Source organism: Eucalyptus grandis, chromosome 6 (assembly GCF_016545825.1).
Source record: "Eucalyptus grandis isolate ANBG69807.140 chromosome 6, ASM1654582v1, whole genome shotgun sequence".
NCBI lineage: Eukaryota > Viridiplantae > Streptophyta > Magnoliopsida > Myrtales > Myrtaceae > Eucalyptus > Eucalyptus grandis.
The window spans coordinates 1569464-1583291 of NC_052617.1; the positions used below are offsets into that span (position 1 = coordinate 1569464).

General features: G+C 34.3%; 2 protein-coding genes across 2 annotated transcripts; one reads left to right on the plus strand and one right to left on the minus strand.

The window, feature by feature from the left end:
- Positions 1 to 318: 318 nt before the first annotated feature.
- Positions 319 to 5099, minus strand: LOC104440514 (receptor like protein 21-like). The gene is made up of 3 exons (XM_039314990.1): positions 4719 to 5099; positions 671 to 802; positions 319 to 600 (listed from the first exon to the last, which is right to left on the minus strand). Exons 1-3 carry the CDS (start codon positions 5065 to 5067, stop codon positions 413 to 415), a joined length of 669 nt encoding a protein of 222 aa, XP_039170924.1. The 5' UTR covers positions 5068 to 5099; the 3' UTR covers positions 319 to 412.
- A 6880-nt stretch (positions 5100 to 11979) lies between these two features.
- On the plus strand, positions 11980 to 12825 carry LOC120294898. Its single transcript, XM_039315821.1, has 3 exons — positions 11980 to 12047; positions 12289 to 12463; positions 12620 to 12825. The coding sequence occupies exons 1-3, from the start codon at positions 11980 to 11982 to the stop codon at positions 12755 to 12757; spliced, it is 381 nt and encodes a 126-aa protein (XP_039171755.1). The 3' UTR covers positions 12758 to 12825.
- Positions 12826 to 13828: the final 1003 nt, after the last annotated feature.

Below are 13828 nucleotides of genomic sequence, written 5' to 3' on the forward strand. Positions count from 1 at the left end.
TTTTTTTTTTTTTTAAATCTTCAAAGCAATAACTCCTTGCATATGTTATGTTATCACAGTACTCTTTAGATTGGCCGGTAAAAAAGTTTCACAAAAATAAAAGCACGGGGCCCTAAACTTCAATCTTCAAAGGTCATGGATTTAATTGAGAAATGATCGACCTTTTAAGAATCACCGATATCGTGATCCCACAATTAAGACATTGAGCATGACCTACGTTTACTTATGGCTTCCAGGGACATTAAACTGAATCCTTCCAACTTCAAGCATGAGTCAAACAACTATATGATGTCAATTACCTAAATACAAGTCGTTGGCGCTAAGTTATTTGAAGCAAATGTGCGGTCAAAATATGATCTCTGGAGAACGCCTAATATATAATGCAGTCATGCCTTCTATGTTCAAGAAAATCTTATCTTATTTTTAACAAGGTGATAGATGAAAGCATTTTCGCAGGAGTACCTTCCAGAAACTTCGAAGATGCGTTCAATCCACATTGATTGATGTACAAGGCCTTGAGAGATGTTATCCTCATAATGTCCGTGAGGGCGTCATTGGCCAAATTGTTCTTTCCAAGATCCAATACCTCCAAATTCACACCTGTAATTGACAAAAGATTCTCAAAATCAAACTTTATGTATCATGGCATGGTCTTCTATTCTACATGTACCTTTAGGCTGATTGGAAGACAATTGTTGAGCCTCTGTTGAAGTTTTCTTGTACAATGAGGGGACTCGTTCCAGATTATTGAAAGATAGATCAAGTCGATTCAATTTCTTCAAGTGCAGCGTTCCATTTAAATCTGATCATAGAAAAATCCATGCATACCTGATAGTTAATAAATTATCTACCAATATCAAATGTCTATCTATCTTCCATTTATCTAGAATAACTATATGCTCATGGTGAAGAAAATTGATTTCTTTGCAGAAACCAGTTGATCCGACATATCTGAGCATCAACAAAGTCTCCGTCACATGCATTTGTAAACCAAGTTCATAAACGGGTAACTTATAGCTTCAACAATGTCTATCAGATGTAGTTAGCTTGCAAAGCTGAGAAAATGTTCCCTCGTTTGCTCCCATGTGACATATGACTTTACTTTTATGACTGCCTCATGGCAAGATACATGACATAATTTTGCCATCTGACCTGTATTAGACCAACGAGCATTAATTTATTGAGCTGTCATCTCTGAACTTCTATCTCTTATTAATTTTAAATTACAAAACATGAATAAAGAGAAAAGAATTTTCAGAATATATTCTTGAAGATATAGTTTATTTTGCAACGGGAATGTTCCATTACGTGCTCACCATATGACATGTGATTCTATCTCCATATGACCAGATACAATGCCTCGTTTTTTCTATGTGGCTCACGTCGATTAATAAGTATCATTTCAATCATTTGTCATTTCATATATATTCTTGAAGATATAGTTTATTTTGCCATTCCCAAAAAGTCAAAATCTTATTACATTAAAAGTCAAAAAATGCATGAAGAGAAATTATCATGTTCCTCAAATATAGAAACAATTCTTCCAACAAATAAATACATTGCATTTGAAACTGAACAAAATACAACAAACTAGTGATAAATTTTATTTGTGATGAGCCATCGAAGATAAAAAGTATAATTTTTTTATTTAAGCCAATGCAATTTTGTTAATTAGTTTCTTACTTTCAGTTAGAAGGAAATTAAACAAAATATAAAATCCTATCTTTTCAAAGATTACAATGAAACTTTTAAACTTGCAATGCGTCTTTTAAAATTATAAATCGTTAAAAATCATGACTTCTTTAGAATGTGGCAAATTTGCATTAAATTTAGAATTGAAAGCAATAACTCGAACGATATACTTATATATTCATTTAGTTTGACTAATTTGAAAGATGGAAGCTTTTGGTATATGTTGTACGGCCTAAATGGCCTGGATTTGTTTAAACTAACCAAAATGTCATTGTCTCGATAAGTCTCGGTCAAGCCACGAATGCCAAAATCAGTCGAAGTTTTCCTCTTGGACCTGACCTCTCTCTTTTCTCTCTCTCTCTCTCAACAAATGTTGTAACTGCTGGATTTGATAAGATACAAATTCAATCTCTCATAGGTGTAAGATGTAGTATTGCTTTGCCTTATTTCTGGTGGAGGAGATTGTAACCAAAATAATTAGTTCTTGGTCAATCCGTCAATGCCAAAATCAGACAAATTTTTCCTCTGAGACCACTCTCTGTCCCGCTTGTCGCTTTTCTTCTTCAGGCATTGCTTCTTGTTCCATCATTTGACTATCGAAATCATTAATGCTTCACTTAGTATTTTGGAGATAGAGGTTACAAAATTTGAGAAGAAAAGTTGATTAAAATTCACAGTTTGCCTTTTCTTCCATCTCACATAAATTTTATACTAAAATTTTCCGCTAAAATTTTATTTCATCCCATTTTCCTATTTCATCCCATTTTCCTCACTGTCCAATTAAAGCCTCAAGTAAAATGGGATTTTGGTTCATTAAAGGGTTCCCAGCTTTTTAGGCTGTGGAAATAGGCCTTTCCCTTCAGTATATATATTAATTTAGCTTTTTGAGTGTATAAAAGTAAAGATAGGCATTTTATCTGCACTCCTTTCTTCTACACAATTTTAACTTTCTGGCGTTAACAAAATCAGAGCTGAAATTAGCAAGATTCTTAGAGCAGAGAGTGAGGAGTTTTGAAACAATAGTTTGGAACTCTCAAGCCAAAGGATTGAGGAAATTACAAAGGATAGAGTTTGAAACGACTGAGCTGAGTCACCTAATGCACAGGGCAACGTCTTGTGGAACATTATGTGAGCATAGACTTAACAAGACTCACATATAAAAAGGAAAATATATATAGGATCCTTCGTTTACATATTAAAAAACGAAAAAAGTAAATAGAAGAAAAAAGATATGACAGAAAAGGAAAAAACAAAAAACAAATCAGAAAAATATGTAGAACGATATTGTTTCACGAGAGTTGTACATGTCAAATTACAGGTCTTGTCATACAAGAAGACTTGCGCAATTTCTAGCTGCAATTGGCAGAAAGGACTATTCAAATTCATGCAAAGGTTTAGAATTACTTTAGCAAAATTGGAAATTTTATAACTGAATTGGCATATGTAATTTAGGACTAAATGAATAATTTTCCAGACTCAAGAGAGGAGGAAAATAGAAAGAGGACACAAAAAAGAAACAGAAAAATAATGAAAAGCAAAAGGAAAAGAAAATGGGAAATCAATTTGGACTGTCAAATGGTTTTTGTGTTGAGGTATTAAACTTTCAAGACAGAAAACTTACAATTATCCTGAATATAGAGGATCTCAATAATATACTGAGAGCGTTTGAATGACTTGAATATCATCTTTATTTTTTATCATATCACTTAATCTGGAATCTCTTGCTAATCTTCTTGAAGGTGCACGTAGGTCTCATCGATTGAATCACGTATCGATGAGTCATCTAATTTCTTTTTCCATTTATGTCTGTTAGCCTTCCAATGCGTTATTTGCCCAACATTAAATGTGACTTTCCGAGTCTACATAAACGAAAGGTTGACCTGAGAAGCACTAAGTTTTCTGGTTTTCTTTCATGTCTGGATGCATAGGTGGAGTGGCTTGGGTTTTGGAACCATTTGCCTTCTCCTACTAAGAACAGGTCCATGCATCCAGAAAAATATAGATGATTGGAAGACGTAACCATAAAAGAAAATAAGAAATTCAAATAATTTCAAGAGAAAAGAAGAAAATAAGTCATAATATTGTTTGGATACTAGAAAAAGGAATGATCAAGAGAGAAAAGGAATGATGCATTATCACTTTATTGTACCTTTATGTATATATAATTTATGTAATTATATCAGAAATACATTAAAGGTAAATATGGGAAAGGAAAAAACTATTGTTTGATAAAAGTATTAGTCCCCTCAATCCCTCCAAATCCCTTTATATGAGGGATTTAAAAGACACATAGCTACACATAATTTTTCCTGATATGGTTTAATCTTTTCTTTTTCCGGTCCATTTCTTTCCTCTATCCAACCATTACACTACCTTTAAGACCTTTCTCTTCCCTCTAAAGTAATCCCATTTAACAATCTACTTTTCGTGATTTTTAATTTCAATCTTTTTTCATGTTTTGTAAACCTTATAGCTCTTGCAATTTGACTTTCATTTATCATAAAACACTCAAAACCTTTTCAAAAATGTGAATATTGATATGTAGAATGATAAACTTGATTTTCTTTTTCTCATTTTGAATCTTGAGAGGAAGCCACAAATAAAAACATTACGTAGATTTTGGTCCACTTCCAAACAAGTGCAAAATTGTTGGGGTGAAAATTAAAACAAGTCTACCTTTTATGATATAAACAAAAAGTTGGAATTTGGTAAATCATTGCTCATTAAGCCGGTTCTACTTTTGCTCTTTGTACTTATCATTGTCATGGAAATGAATCTTGTAATTAACTTATGATATGTGCAATTAACTACTTTAAGAATCACATCATTTGTGCAATCATGTGTTTGTCATTAATTCACTTTTACAGTTTATAGCATCATAGAATGACATTTTTTCATTGTTCAAAATTGTAAACGATAACTTAGAAACATAATTGAAAAAAAGAAAAAAGAAACAAAGAACACACAGAGAGAGAGAGAGAGAGAGAGAGAGAGAGAGAGAGAGAGAGAGAGAGAGAGAGAGACACCTGAGAGACAATTATTCCTCAAATCCAACACTTGAAGTTCCTCCAGAGGTAGGAATAGAGACGCATCAATAACCCAAGGGCCGTATTCTCGCAATTCAAAATCGCGTATATAGCTCAGAACTAGTTGAGTTACTCGTGAAGTGGTGTTATCGCACTCGATGCCTTCCCAGCTGCAATAGTCACCATCGTCGTCTCCCCAAGACGGAAGAGAAGACCCGTTTGGGTGGTTGAAGGTGGCCTTAATCTTGAGGAGTGCATTCCTCTCTTCTTCCAAGCACCCCATGCTCCTTCCATTCCCTATCAATACCAACAACACCCAAGTCCACAAGCACAATAAAAAATACTTCATGTTTGTGTGGGGTTTTGTGCATTATCAATTTCTTCTACCTCACAATGTGCAAACTTATGAGGGTCATCTACTTAATTTATATGAGCAGAGTCTTCCCTTTTAGTGATTATTACGGTAGGGCCAACTCCACGGAACAATCATGGGAAAACTCAGAGTCTATTGGGACCAATTCCACGGAACCCGTGATTTTCGCTACTAACTTGACCTAGAAGTTCTCCAAAAGAGAAAAGGTCAAGATTATAAAATGATAAAAAAAAAAATTACTATTAGCAAATCAACAAAAAAATGTGCCCAGGAATTACTTTGCAAAAAGAGAGGGAAATAAGTAAGGTTTGACATTGTTAATTTTTAAAGCAAGTGTTGTTTTGCCAAGAAATATCAAATAAAGTGATATTTGTTTGGACTCATTGACGGAAAAATAGGCTAATTTTGATCAAATCGATAAAGTGATCATGAAAATATAGTCAACATTTAGTATATCTTATAACAGTCTGTAAAAAAAATACAGGCTTAAGTTCGTGCAACACACGGATACTTTCCTAGCATTAAATAAAAATATTTTTAACCGTCTACCAAGGCATAAGCAAAACGATTGGGTTGTTTAAGGTGGATTAGTAGGGCATTCCTCTCTAGTCTCTCTTTCAGACCACCCTGTCAGCTTCCACTTCCTTCCAATAACGACATCATTGAAAGTCCCCACGCACATGGATAGTCCAATGAAGGACCCTTCAAATTCCGAACAGCTCACAAATTCCGTGGGTTTAGCAATTAGTCAATATGTAATTATATTAAATTGACTCTGGACCAATGAAGACAGGGGATCCAAGGAGATCTGATAGTCCAAATTTACTTTAGTATATATAATATGTTCATGGTATACTTGTTCGTGGCCCGTACGTTCTATGTTTCTGCTAGGGACCTTTTTGACTTAAACATTCGACAGATCTTATCATCTCTTATTGTCATTAAAGCTTGCCGTGGCCTAGAAGTATTCCACGGAAAAGCATGCGAACAATTTGAATTTTGTTGAGAATTAAGGACATGAAAAAAATGATAGAGAAGAAAGCAAGCACCACAGTTGATTCAATCCCCGTGAAACAAAACCAGTCAAGTTCTTAACGAAAATTGAATGTTGAATAATAACCGTGGACGTCGGAACGTGAGTGCAAATTTATTCAATTTATTGTGAGGTTATCGAATCACATGCGCTTAATAGATGTGACTTGTAATATGTAGACTCGTCATACCTATTGGTGGGTCATGTGGGTCTATTATTGAATTTAGGATTAATACACGAAAAAACCCTTCCAAATTGGTACACTAGTGACAAGTTTATCCAAAACTATTCTTTTGACCACCAAAATCCCCAAACTGGTACACTTGTGATAAATTTACCCCGACTGACCATAAAAAAAAATCATAAACTGGTACACTTATGACAAATTTATCCCAAACTAATTTATTTGATCGCAAAAAATCCTAAACTAGTAAATTTGTGACAAATATACTCTCCGATTAATACCACAAAAAATTACAAAAATTGTAAACTATGACAAATTGAGAGTAAAATCCCAAATTGGTACACCCGTTAATTTTCATGTGTCATTTAACATAATAATTTCACAGTAAAATTTAACAAAAGCTAATAGAGGGTAAATTTGTTACAAATATACCGGTTTGGGGTAAATTTGTCAAAGGTATATCAGTTTGGAGTTTTTGATGGTAAAAAAAATAGTTTATGGTGAATTTGTCACAGGTGTACCAGTTTGGAGTTTTTTAAGGTATTAATCCTTGAATTTATTGATATGTTTAACGAAACTAACCACAACCAAACTGAAAAGTGTTGCACCCCTTGAAATGGATGCTTGGGTCTGTTATTGCTAATTGTATGTGTTGAATAATACGAAACTACATAACCATATATGCTGACCAATAAAATCTAAAAAAGTGAAATCTTTTTATATTGAAGATATATAAACATGTTCTTATGTTGTTTAAAAAGTTTGCAATGTATATTTTATATATAAATTCCCTTATTCATCTGAAAAAAGGATTGCCATATATAAAGTCTGCTATATCTATAACTGATATGTATAATATTATCTAATATATCCATATTTTATGCAATATCTAATATATCCATATAAACAAGGGTTTTTGTGCATTATATGGTGAGGGAGATTTTGCAATAAGTGTGTGTCGCTAAAGTATTTTAAATTTATTATTTATTTTTTTTGTCATTATTGTTATTATTATCATTATAATTTTTACAGAAAATGTGAGTTTTTGAAATTAATGTAGGTTATCAAGTCTAATCATTTCTCACCTTATCAATTGCACCTTTCATTCTAATCACAATTCCTAGATCTAGGTGTGTCATGACGTTCGGTAGTCAAATAAAGATTCTTTCATCTTTAATAAGCATTAGGTTAACGACTGGCCATTAAATTGTTAAAGATGTCAAATTCCAGGCCGTCATTTTATGTTTGCCTATGACGTTTAATGTCCTCATGAGCTGCACGATATGGTGGCTTTCTCCCTAAGGACTTGATCATTTTGCATGGGCATTTCTCTGGACGTTCACATGGAGTCTCAATTAGTGTCAACTCTATAGCTCAAGGAGATAATTGGAGCAGGCTGCAAAATACAAGCAGATTCCTTGCGGTGATTTTTGTTAAATAATGATTCATAAGTAAAATCAACCTTCCGAATCATTACCACTTGAATAGTTATTTCGGGAGTTTGTCAACATTGCTTGGGCCACATCATTATAGTGTAACCCATTACATGTTAGTATAATTACTGGATATATAAAAATTACCAATTAAAGATTTTGCATAATTTTATCAATTTTTCTCAACCAAATATAATGAAATGGAACAAATAAATCAATAACGCAAAATATCCAAACCTGTGAGTCAATAAGTTGAACTTATTAGTTGGATTGAATATATAATGTTCTAATTTTTTTCACCAAACCTATATTCTGTCAAATGTTTAAATGCCTGCTTCATCATGTAGGGACTCATTTATAATTTGAGCAAGTCATATTGGTCACTTGTAATAAAAGCTGTGAATTGCTTTGCTTTTTGGATAGTGATGTCCAAATATAGCTTGAACCAGATTTTTCCCAAGTCGGCTTGATTGCCTGCGATAAAAGCTGGAAAATGCTTTATCTTTTTGACAGGGATGTCCACTAGAGAAAGTTTGTGGCAAGATCTTGAGTAAATTTAGTTTTTTATATGAGAATGATGGAAAGGAAAGTCGCACAGTAACTCAATTTCTCTTTCCATCTTAATCTAATCTTAGATGAGATTTTGCTAACCACCTACGAAATGCTGAACTAATTTCTTCTTTTTTTCTCATAAAGCACTTGGCCATTATTCCGAAAGGTGGTCAACGCAAGGGAGGCCGGACCCTTGTCCCTACGCAGAATTGAAAAACGGATTGGATTTTCTAAGAGGTGGAGTAACTTTATCTGGTAATGTTAACTACTAGATCAAAATGCTCTAGTCATTTGAGAAAATTCATTCAAAACACTATAAAATAACTAACACACACACACACACACACACATATATATATATATATTGAATTTTCATAATATAGTAATTCGTCCATTAAAGTCACTGAAGTGGAAAGATAGATATGATGGAAGTTCTTTTTCCTTCCACTTTTTGTAAATCCACATCTAATTTCCTTCAAAATCTAAATTTGTTTGTATATAAAGTGGTCGATGTTAATGACTTTTCATTGTGAAGAATATGTAACTTTCACATATCTTTATGTTAACTCTCCATTGACCCTTACTATCCTCTCAACTTCCTTCGTGATTCTGTTTGGATTTTGATCAGCCTCTTCTCTCAACTCATTCTCTCTCATTTGCGCAAACATGAAAATGATCCCAAGAATGAACGGAGCTTCTCCTCACAAAGACATCAGATGGGATAGGTGTAAATGCTGGTGTCATACTCTTGTGCGTGTCTCTAATACGAAGCTTCGAAACTTGACATCTTTCATTGTATTATTGCTATTTCATTTTTCACATTTGTGCCCTGCAGGACCTATATATATAGGTTGATCATACTATGGCCTTCACTAGAGCTGTAAATATTTAATATATTAACGTGCATCGTCTTGATATATAGGGCTCTGTTATTTCCCAAAAAATCACCAATTTAAAACATTAATCTAAAAAATAATAATTTGCATCACTTACAAAATAAATAAATAAGTAACATTTTTATGATAACAAAAATGATTAGGCAATAATTGTCATTAATAATGAAGATATCTTCCATTGCCAAAAGTTTAAACAATACAAGTAATTATTTCTAGATAAATATTTACAAGTCATTATTTTTCTGTGAAACAAACACACTAGTGAGATTTAAAATTCAACCTCTTTCATTTTTGTCGTCACTGGCCCTATTAGTTTCATATTCTCATTCTCATTATGGCCATTGAGGACCTTTAACCTTTACATGGGGTCAAACCCACTACCGGCTAGGTGCAGGTAAAATTAATGCTCTGTTAATATCATTGTATATTTGTTAATATCAATAGGTTAACTAATTCTCTAGAGATCAATAAGAATAGTATATTGTACGAACTGCGTATCCAGTTATATCATTTATTTGTCTTTTTACGCGCTAGAATTTCATCCGAGGCGTTTTGAGGGTATATTGGAAATTTTACTGACAATAGATTTAAAATTTATTATGTATAGACTTATGCACAAACTTTCTGTTCATGAATGATTTGACAACTAAATGAGTAGCTTAGGATTGTTTTATATAAGTGACTACTTGTAAAGAGAAAGATAGAAATCAAAGTGACTTTAGGATTATTTTATTCATAAAACCAACCATCACGTTGTTTTATTAGTACGAGATATATAATAGTCTAATAGAACTAGGGAATAATTAATAAAATTTCATAAGAAGTCATAACGAATCACCAAAATTTGGAAAAGAAACTATAAGAGAAGAGGACAAAGAAAGGCAGCACTCAAAGAAAATATAGAGGCATAGGTACATATTTGTTGAATGTATAAGTGCCTATGAATATATGATTCTATTAACCTCTAGAACAAGACAAGCGTGAGCTAAATCCTAATATAAGCATGTAATTACTCCAATCCAGGGATGGAAATTTCCTAACTAAAATGATAACAATGAGAAACTAATTAAGATGAAATACAAAAAATCATGAAACTAATGCATACATGTAAAAGGGTTCCGACTGCTCCCCGTCAAATCCGAACCAATCGTGACTCGGCGCCATCAAGCCCAAACCAACCGGGTTCCAATATCTGAGAAAACAAACCGAACGGTCTCCTCAAGGACTGATTCACCCATTATTAGATATTAAACAATGCAACCCCCATTAAACACTTAAGGCGTTTTGACAAGTACACACGAACAAGTGTGCATGCCCGTCAACTAATGGCAAAATCAAGCATAAATGAGACCAAAACTCATTGCGAATCACGCGATGCGCAGCCAACTAATTCTGGACAATAACTAGGTATGATCATTCTCGCACTAACAAGACGCAATAATTGACATCCAATGGCCTCAATTCACTTTTAGCGACAAATCTTCAGTTTATAGATTCATGAATAACATCAAATGGTAATCGCGCTGAAAATCGTAACGATCTTCCACTTGCCGACATGCACAAGTCTTTCTATCTCTCTCTGGATGCTTTATGTCAAAGTTAGTTGAACCATTTTCAAGATGTTCTAGATTGCTCTTTGCAAGATTGTCAAAATTTAAGGCGTACAAATGTCAAAGAACATAGGCTGGAAAAATCTCTTCAAATGTCAAAAAGCATAGGCTGACCAAACCCAATACAAGACACTTCACGTTTATTTGTGTTTCCACCAAAAAATGGCCAACTTTTAGTTATTATCAAGGTAGACTTAATCGATGAGAGCAGAATTTGGTCATTTATGAATAAAATCATTGGCAACTTGAAGAGAAACAGCAGCGCGTTAGTAAAGTTATTGACGACACAGAGCATTAAGTTATCGATTAGAATCTCAAAGTTGATCAACGAAGTCATCAATATCAATAGCAAGCAATTGATAAGAGGATAACCTTAGGTTGATTATTTTCCACTATTTTAGGATCGTTGTAACTTTTCATAAGCGGTATCAAGTTATTTCTTTTTCAAGTATCCATTTGTAACCTCCATTCGATAACAGTTTGCAACATCTGTTTGTGATTTCCCTTTGTAATCTTCGTCGATAACCATCTATTTGTAATCTTTGTCGATAACCGTCTATTGTGGGCTTTAAATAGCCATATCGTACTCTTCGGAGACCCTCCACACAAATCAAACAAATTTACTATCTTTCCGTATCTTTACTTTCTTGCATTGTAATTCTACTTTCTAGACTCACATTGTCAATTTAATTCCAACATATTTCTTAGCTGTAGCTTTCAGATTCACGTCATACGTATCTTTATTCTGAGTATTGTGTCATCGATTAAATTCTAGCATAGTATATATGTTTATGTTCTTAGGTTGTATCATCAATTAAATTTCGGCATAGTTTGTGTAGTCCTGTTCTAGTCAAAGTTAGAGTTGGTGCAAAACATTGTCTCCTTCAATTTGAAAATCTAAAAATGACTTTCAGTGAAAGATATTTTGTCGCAAGAAAAATTCCAACGAAACAATATGGTAACTTTCATAGGTAGTACTAGCTTTTTAGGTAATTCACATCCATTATAAATGTTTATAAGTCAAACATACCCAATAGAAGACACTTCATGTTTATATGGTGTTTTTTTTGTTAGTCTCTGCTTCACCTACTGCAAACTTTCGAGGTTTATATACTTCATTTATACATGCAGTCTTTCCTTTCGAGTGATTGTCTCGATTTGCCAATTCCATGACACAATCATGGGCAAACTCAAGTCTGTTGGGGCCAATTCAACGGAAGACGTGATTGCCACCGTCGACTTTGCTCAGTCTTCTCTAAAGAGAAATATGAAAATGATAAAATGAATACTATAAAATCATTAAAAAATGATTATTTGCAAATAAACAACAAAAAATCAGTGATTTCACCTAAATTGTAAAAGCAAATCTTTTCCCAGGTATCACTTTGTAAGATAAATAATTAAAACTCGATGTTGTTAATTTTTGGCCACCATCGATTCTCATCGACACTTCTACTTTTCATGCCACTCGCACTGCTTGAACATCAAGTTGCTGCGGAGGGACGACGTCGGCATCACGGTACGCGCTGGCATCGTTCCGGAAGCTGCCGGAGGACGTGAAGGACAGCGAGTTCATCCTCGGCCACTACCTGCGCCAGCTGGCCGCTTGCCAAGGCCGCCTTCAGCTTGTTCCGTTAGCACAACGAGACGCTCTACGTCTGGACGTATGGATGAATGATGCTTTTTAGTTGTAGTTGTTCTTTCATGCAAGGCCATCTTTGTTCATATTTTCTTCTTGAGTTCATTTTATCCTCTTTTTTTTTTTTTTTTTGGGTGATTTGTGGTGATCTCTTTTGCGTCCTGTGTGTGATGGTGAGCAGGCATTTGATTGGGTTTCTGGTGTTTCTGATATTGACGGTGGCCAATTTTGTGGACGTGCCTCAGGTGGCGGATCTTCTCGGCCTCTTCTCAAGGTGTGTTTTGTGTCATTCAATCCTATACTTGCGTGGACATTTTAGTGAGTCTCGGTAATATTGAATCAAACACATAACTTCTGTAGGAGTGGGATTCATAGCTATACATATATAATGAGGAATTTGCCAGTAGCAGCCCGATCTGTGTTGATTGTCATAGCTCAATTTCACTGTCTCGAGTGTAATCTGACATGAGGCTTGTTGGTGCAAGTTATAACTCACTAGAGAGCTTGCTCAATTGCTCCTTTGGCAAGGATGTTTTGAAATACCCTGTTTTCATCAAATCCTCCATAACCAGCTTAAAATTGTCGAATTTCAGTCACAATCAGCTAGATTTTAACTGCCGGTTTATTAGCAGAATGGCATCTTTAATCTGTACAAGTCAATTTAGTATGGTCATATTCGTGGCTTGCTACCATAATGAGCAACCCGGCCATTTTCATAAGCCGACCATTCTTGCAACTGGCAATTGAAATTGCCATTAACCTTCATTTTCTTCTGGTGCTGTATTGAAATTGCAGGTGCCATAGATAAATAACTCAAGTTTGTGAAATTAAGTGCAGGCACATTAAATTAAACTCAGAAAGTTGGTTTCATAGAAATATACAAGGGTCGTGCTCGCCATGTTCATTGCTGTTAAATTTCAGGAGTAGTCGCCTGACAGTCGAGACAGTCTTTGTTCAAACAGCAAGTGCCAAATTAAGATGGATGGCAATGGTCACCTGTGATTTGTTACCATGAAGGATCAAAGTATTAGTAGAAATTTCCGTTCCTTTCAAACAGAAATTAAAGATCCAATCCATTGGAAAATCTCTTCTCTGCTCCTGGTAATACAACTGGATTCAGTTCACTCTCAATGGATAATCATTTTCCACAGTGTGTGTCAAGAAAAAGTTCACACGTGGTGCAGCTCATAATACACTATTGCAGAATGCTTTGAAAGTTGATTGCTGCTAAGATTTTCTGAACCAAATCATAGTGGTACATAGCTTTTATAGTAAAGAGGAGTACACTGGTTGTCAAATTGAATTTGAAAGTATCGGCTTGAGCAAGCTAGGTAGTTATTCAGTTAGTGCTCTGCCCATTCACTTTCACCATTTTGGCCTGCTCTCCCTC

Coding starts and splice junctions, on each gene's coding strand:
- LOC104440514 (XM_039314990.1), bottom strand. CDS start 5,067: ATGAAGTATTTTTTATTGTGCTTGTGGACTTGGGTGTTGTTGGTATTG. Junction 803..4,718: donor GAGGAATAATTGTCTCTCAG/GTGTCTCTCTCT, acceptor TTCTATGATCAG/ATTTAAATGGAACGCTGCAC. Junction 601..670: donor GTCTTCCAATCAGCCTAAAG/GTACATGTAGAA, acceptor TGTCAATTACAG/GTGTGAATTTGGAGGTATTG.
- LOC120294898 (XM_039315821.1), top strand. CDS start 11,980: ATGGGCAAACTCAAGTCTGTTGGGGCCAATTCAACGGAAGACGTGATT. Junction 12,048..12,288: donor GCCACCGTCGACTTTGCTCA/GTCTTCTCTAAA, acceptor TTGAACATCAAG/TTGCTGCGGAGGGACGACGT. Junction 12,464..12,619: donor GAGACGCTCTACGTCTGGAC/GTATGGATGAAT, acceptor GATGGTGAGCAG/GCATTTGATTGGGTTTCTGG.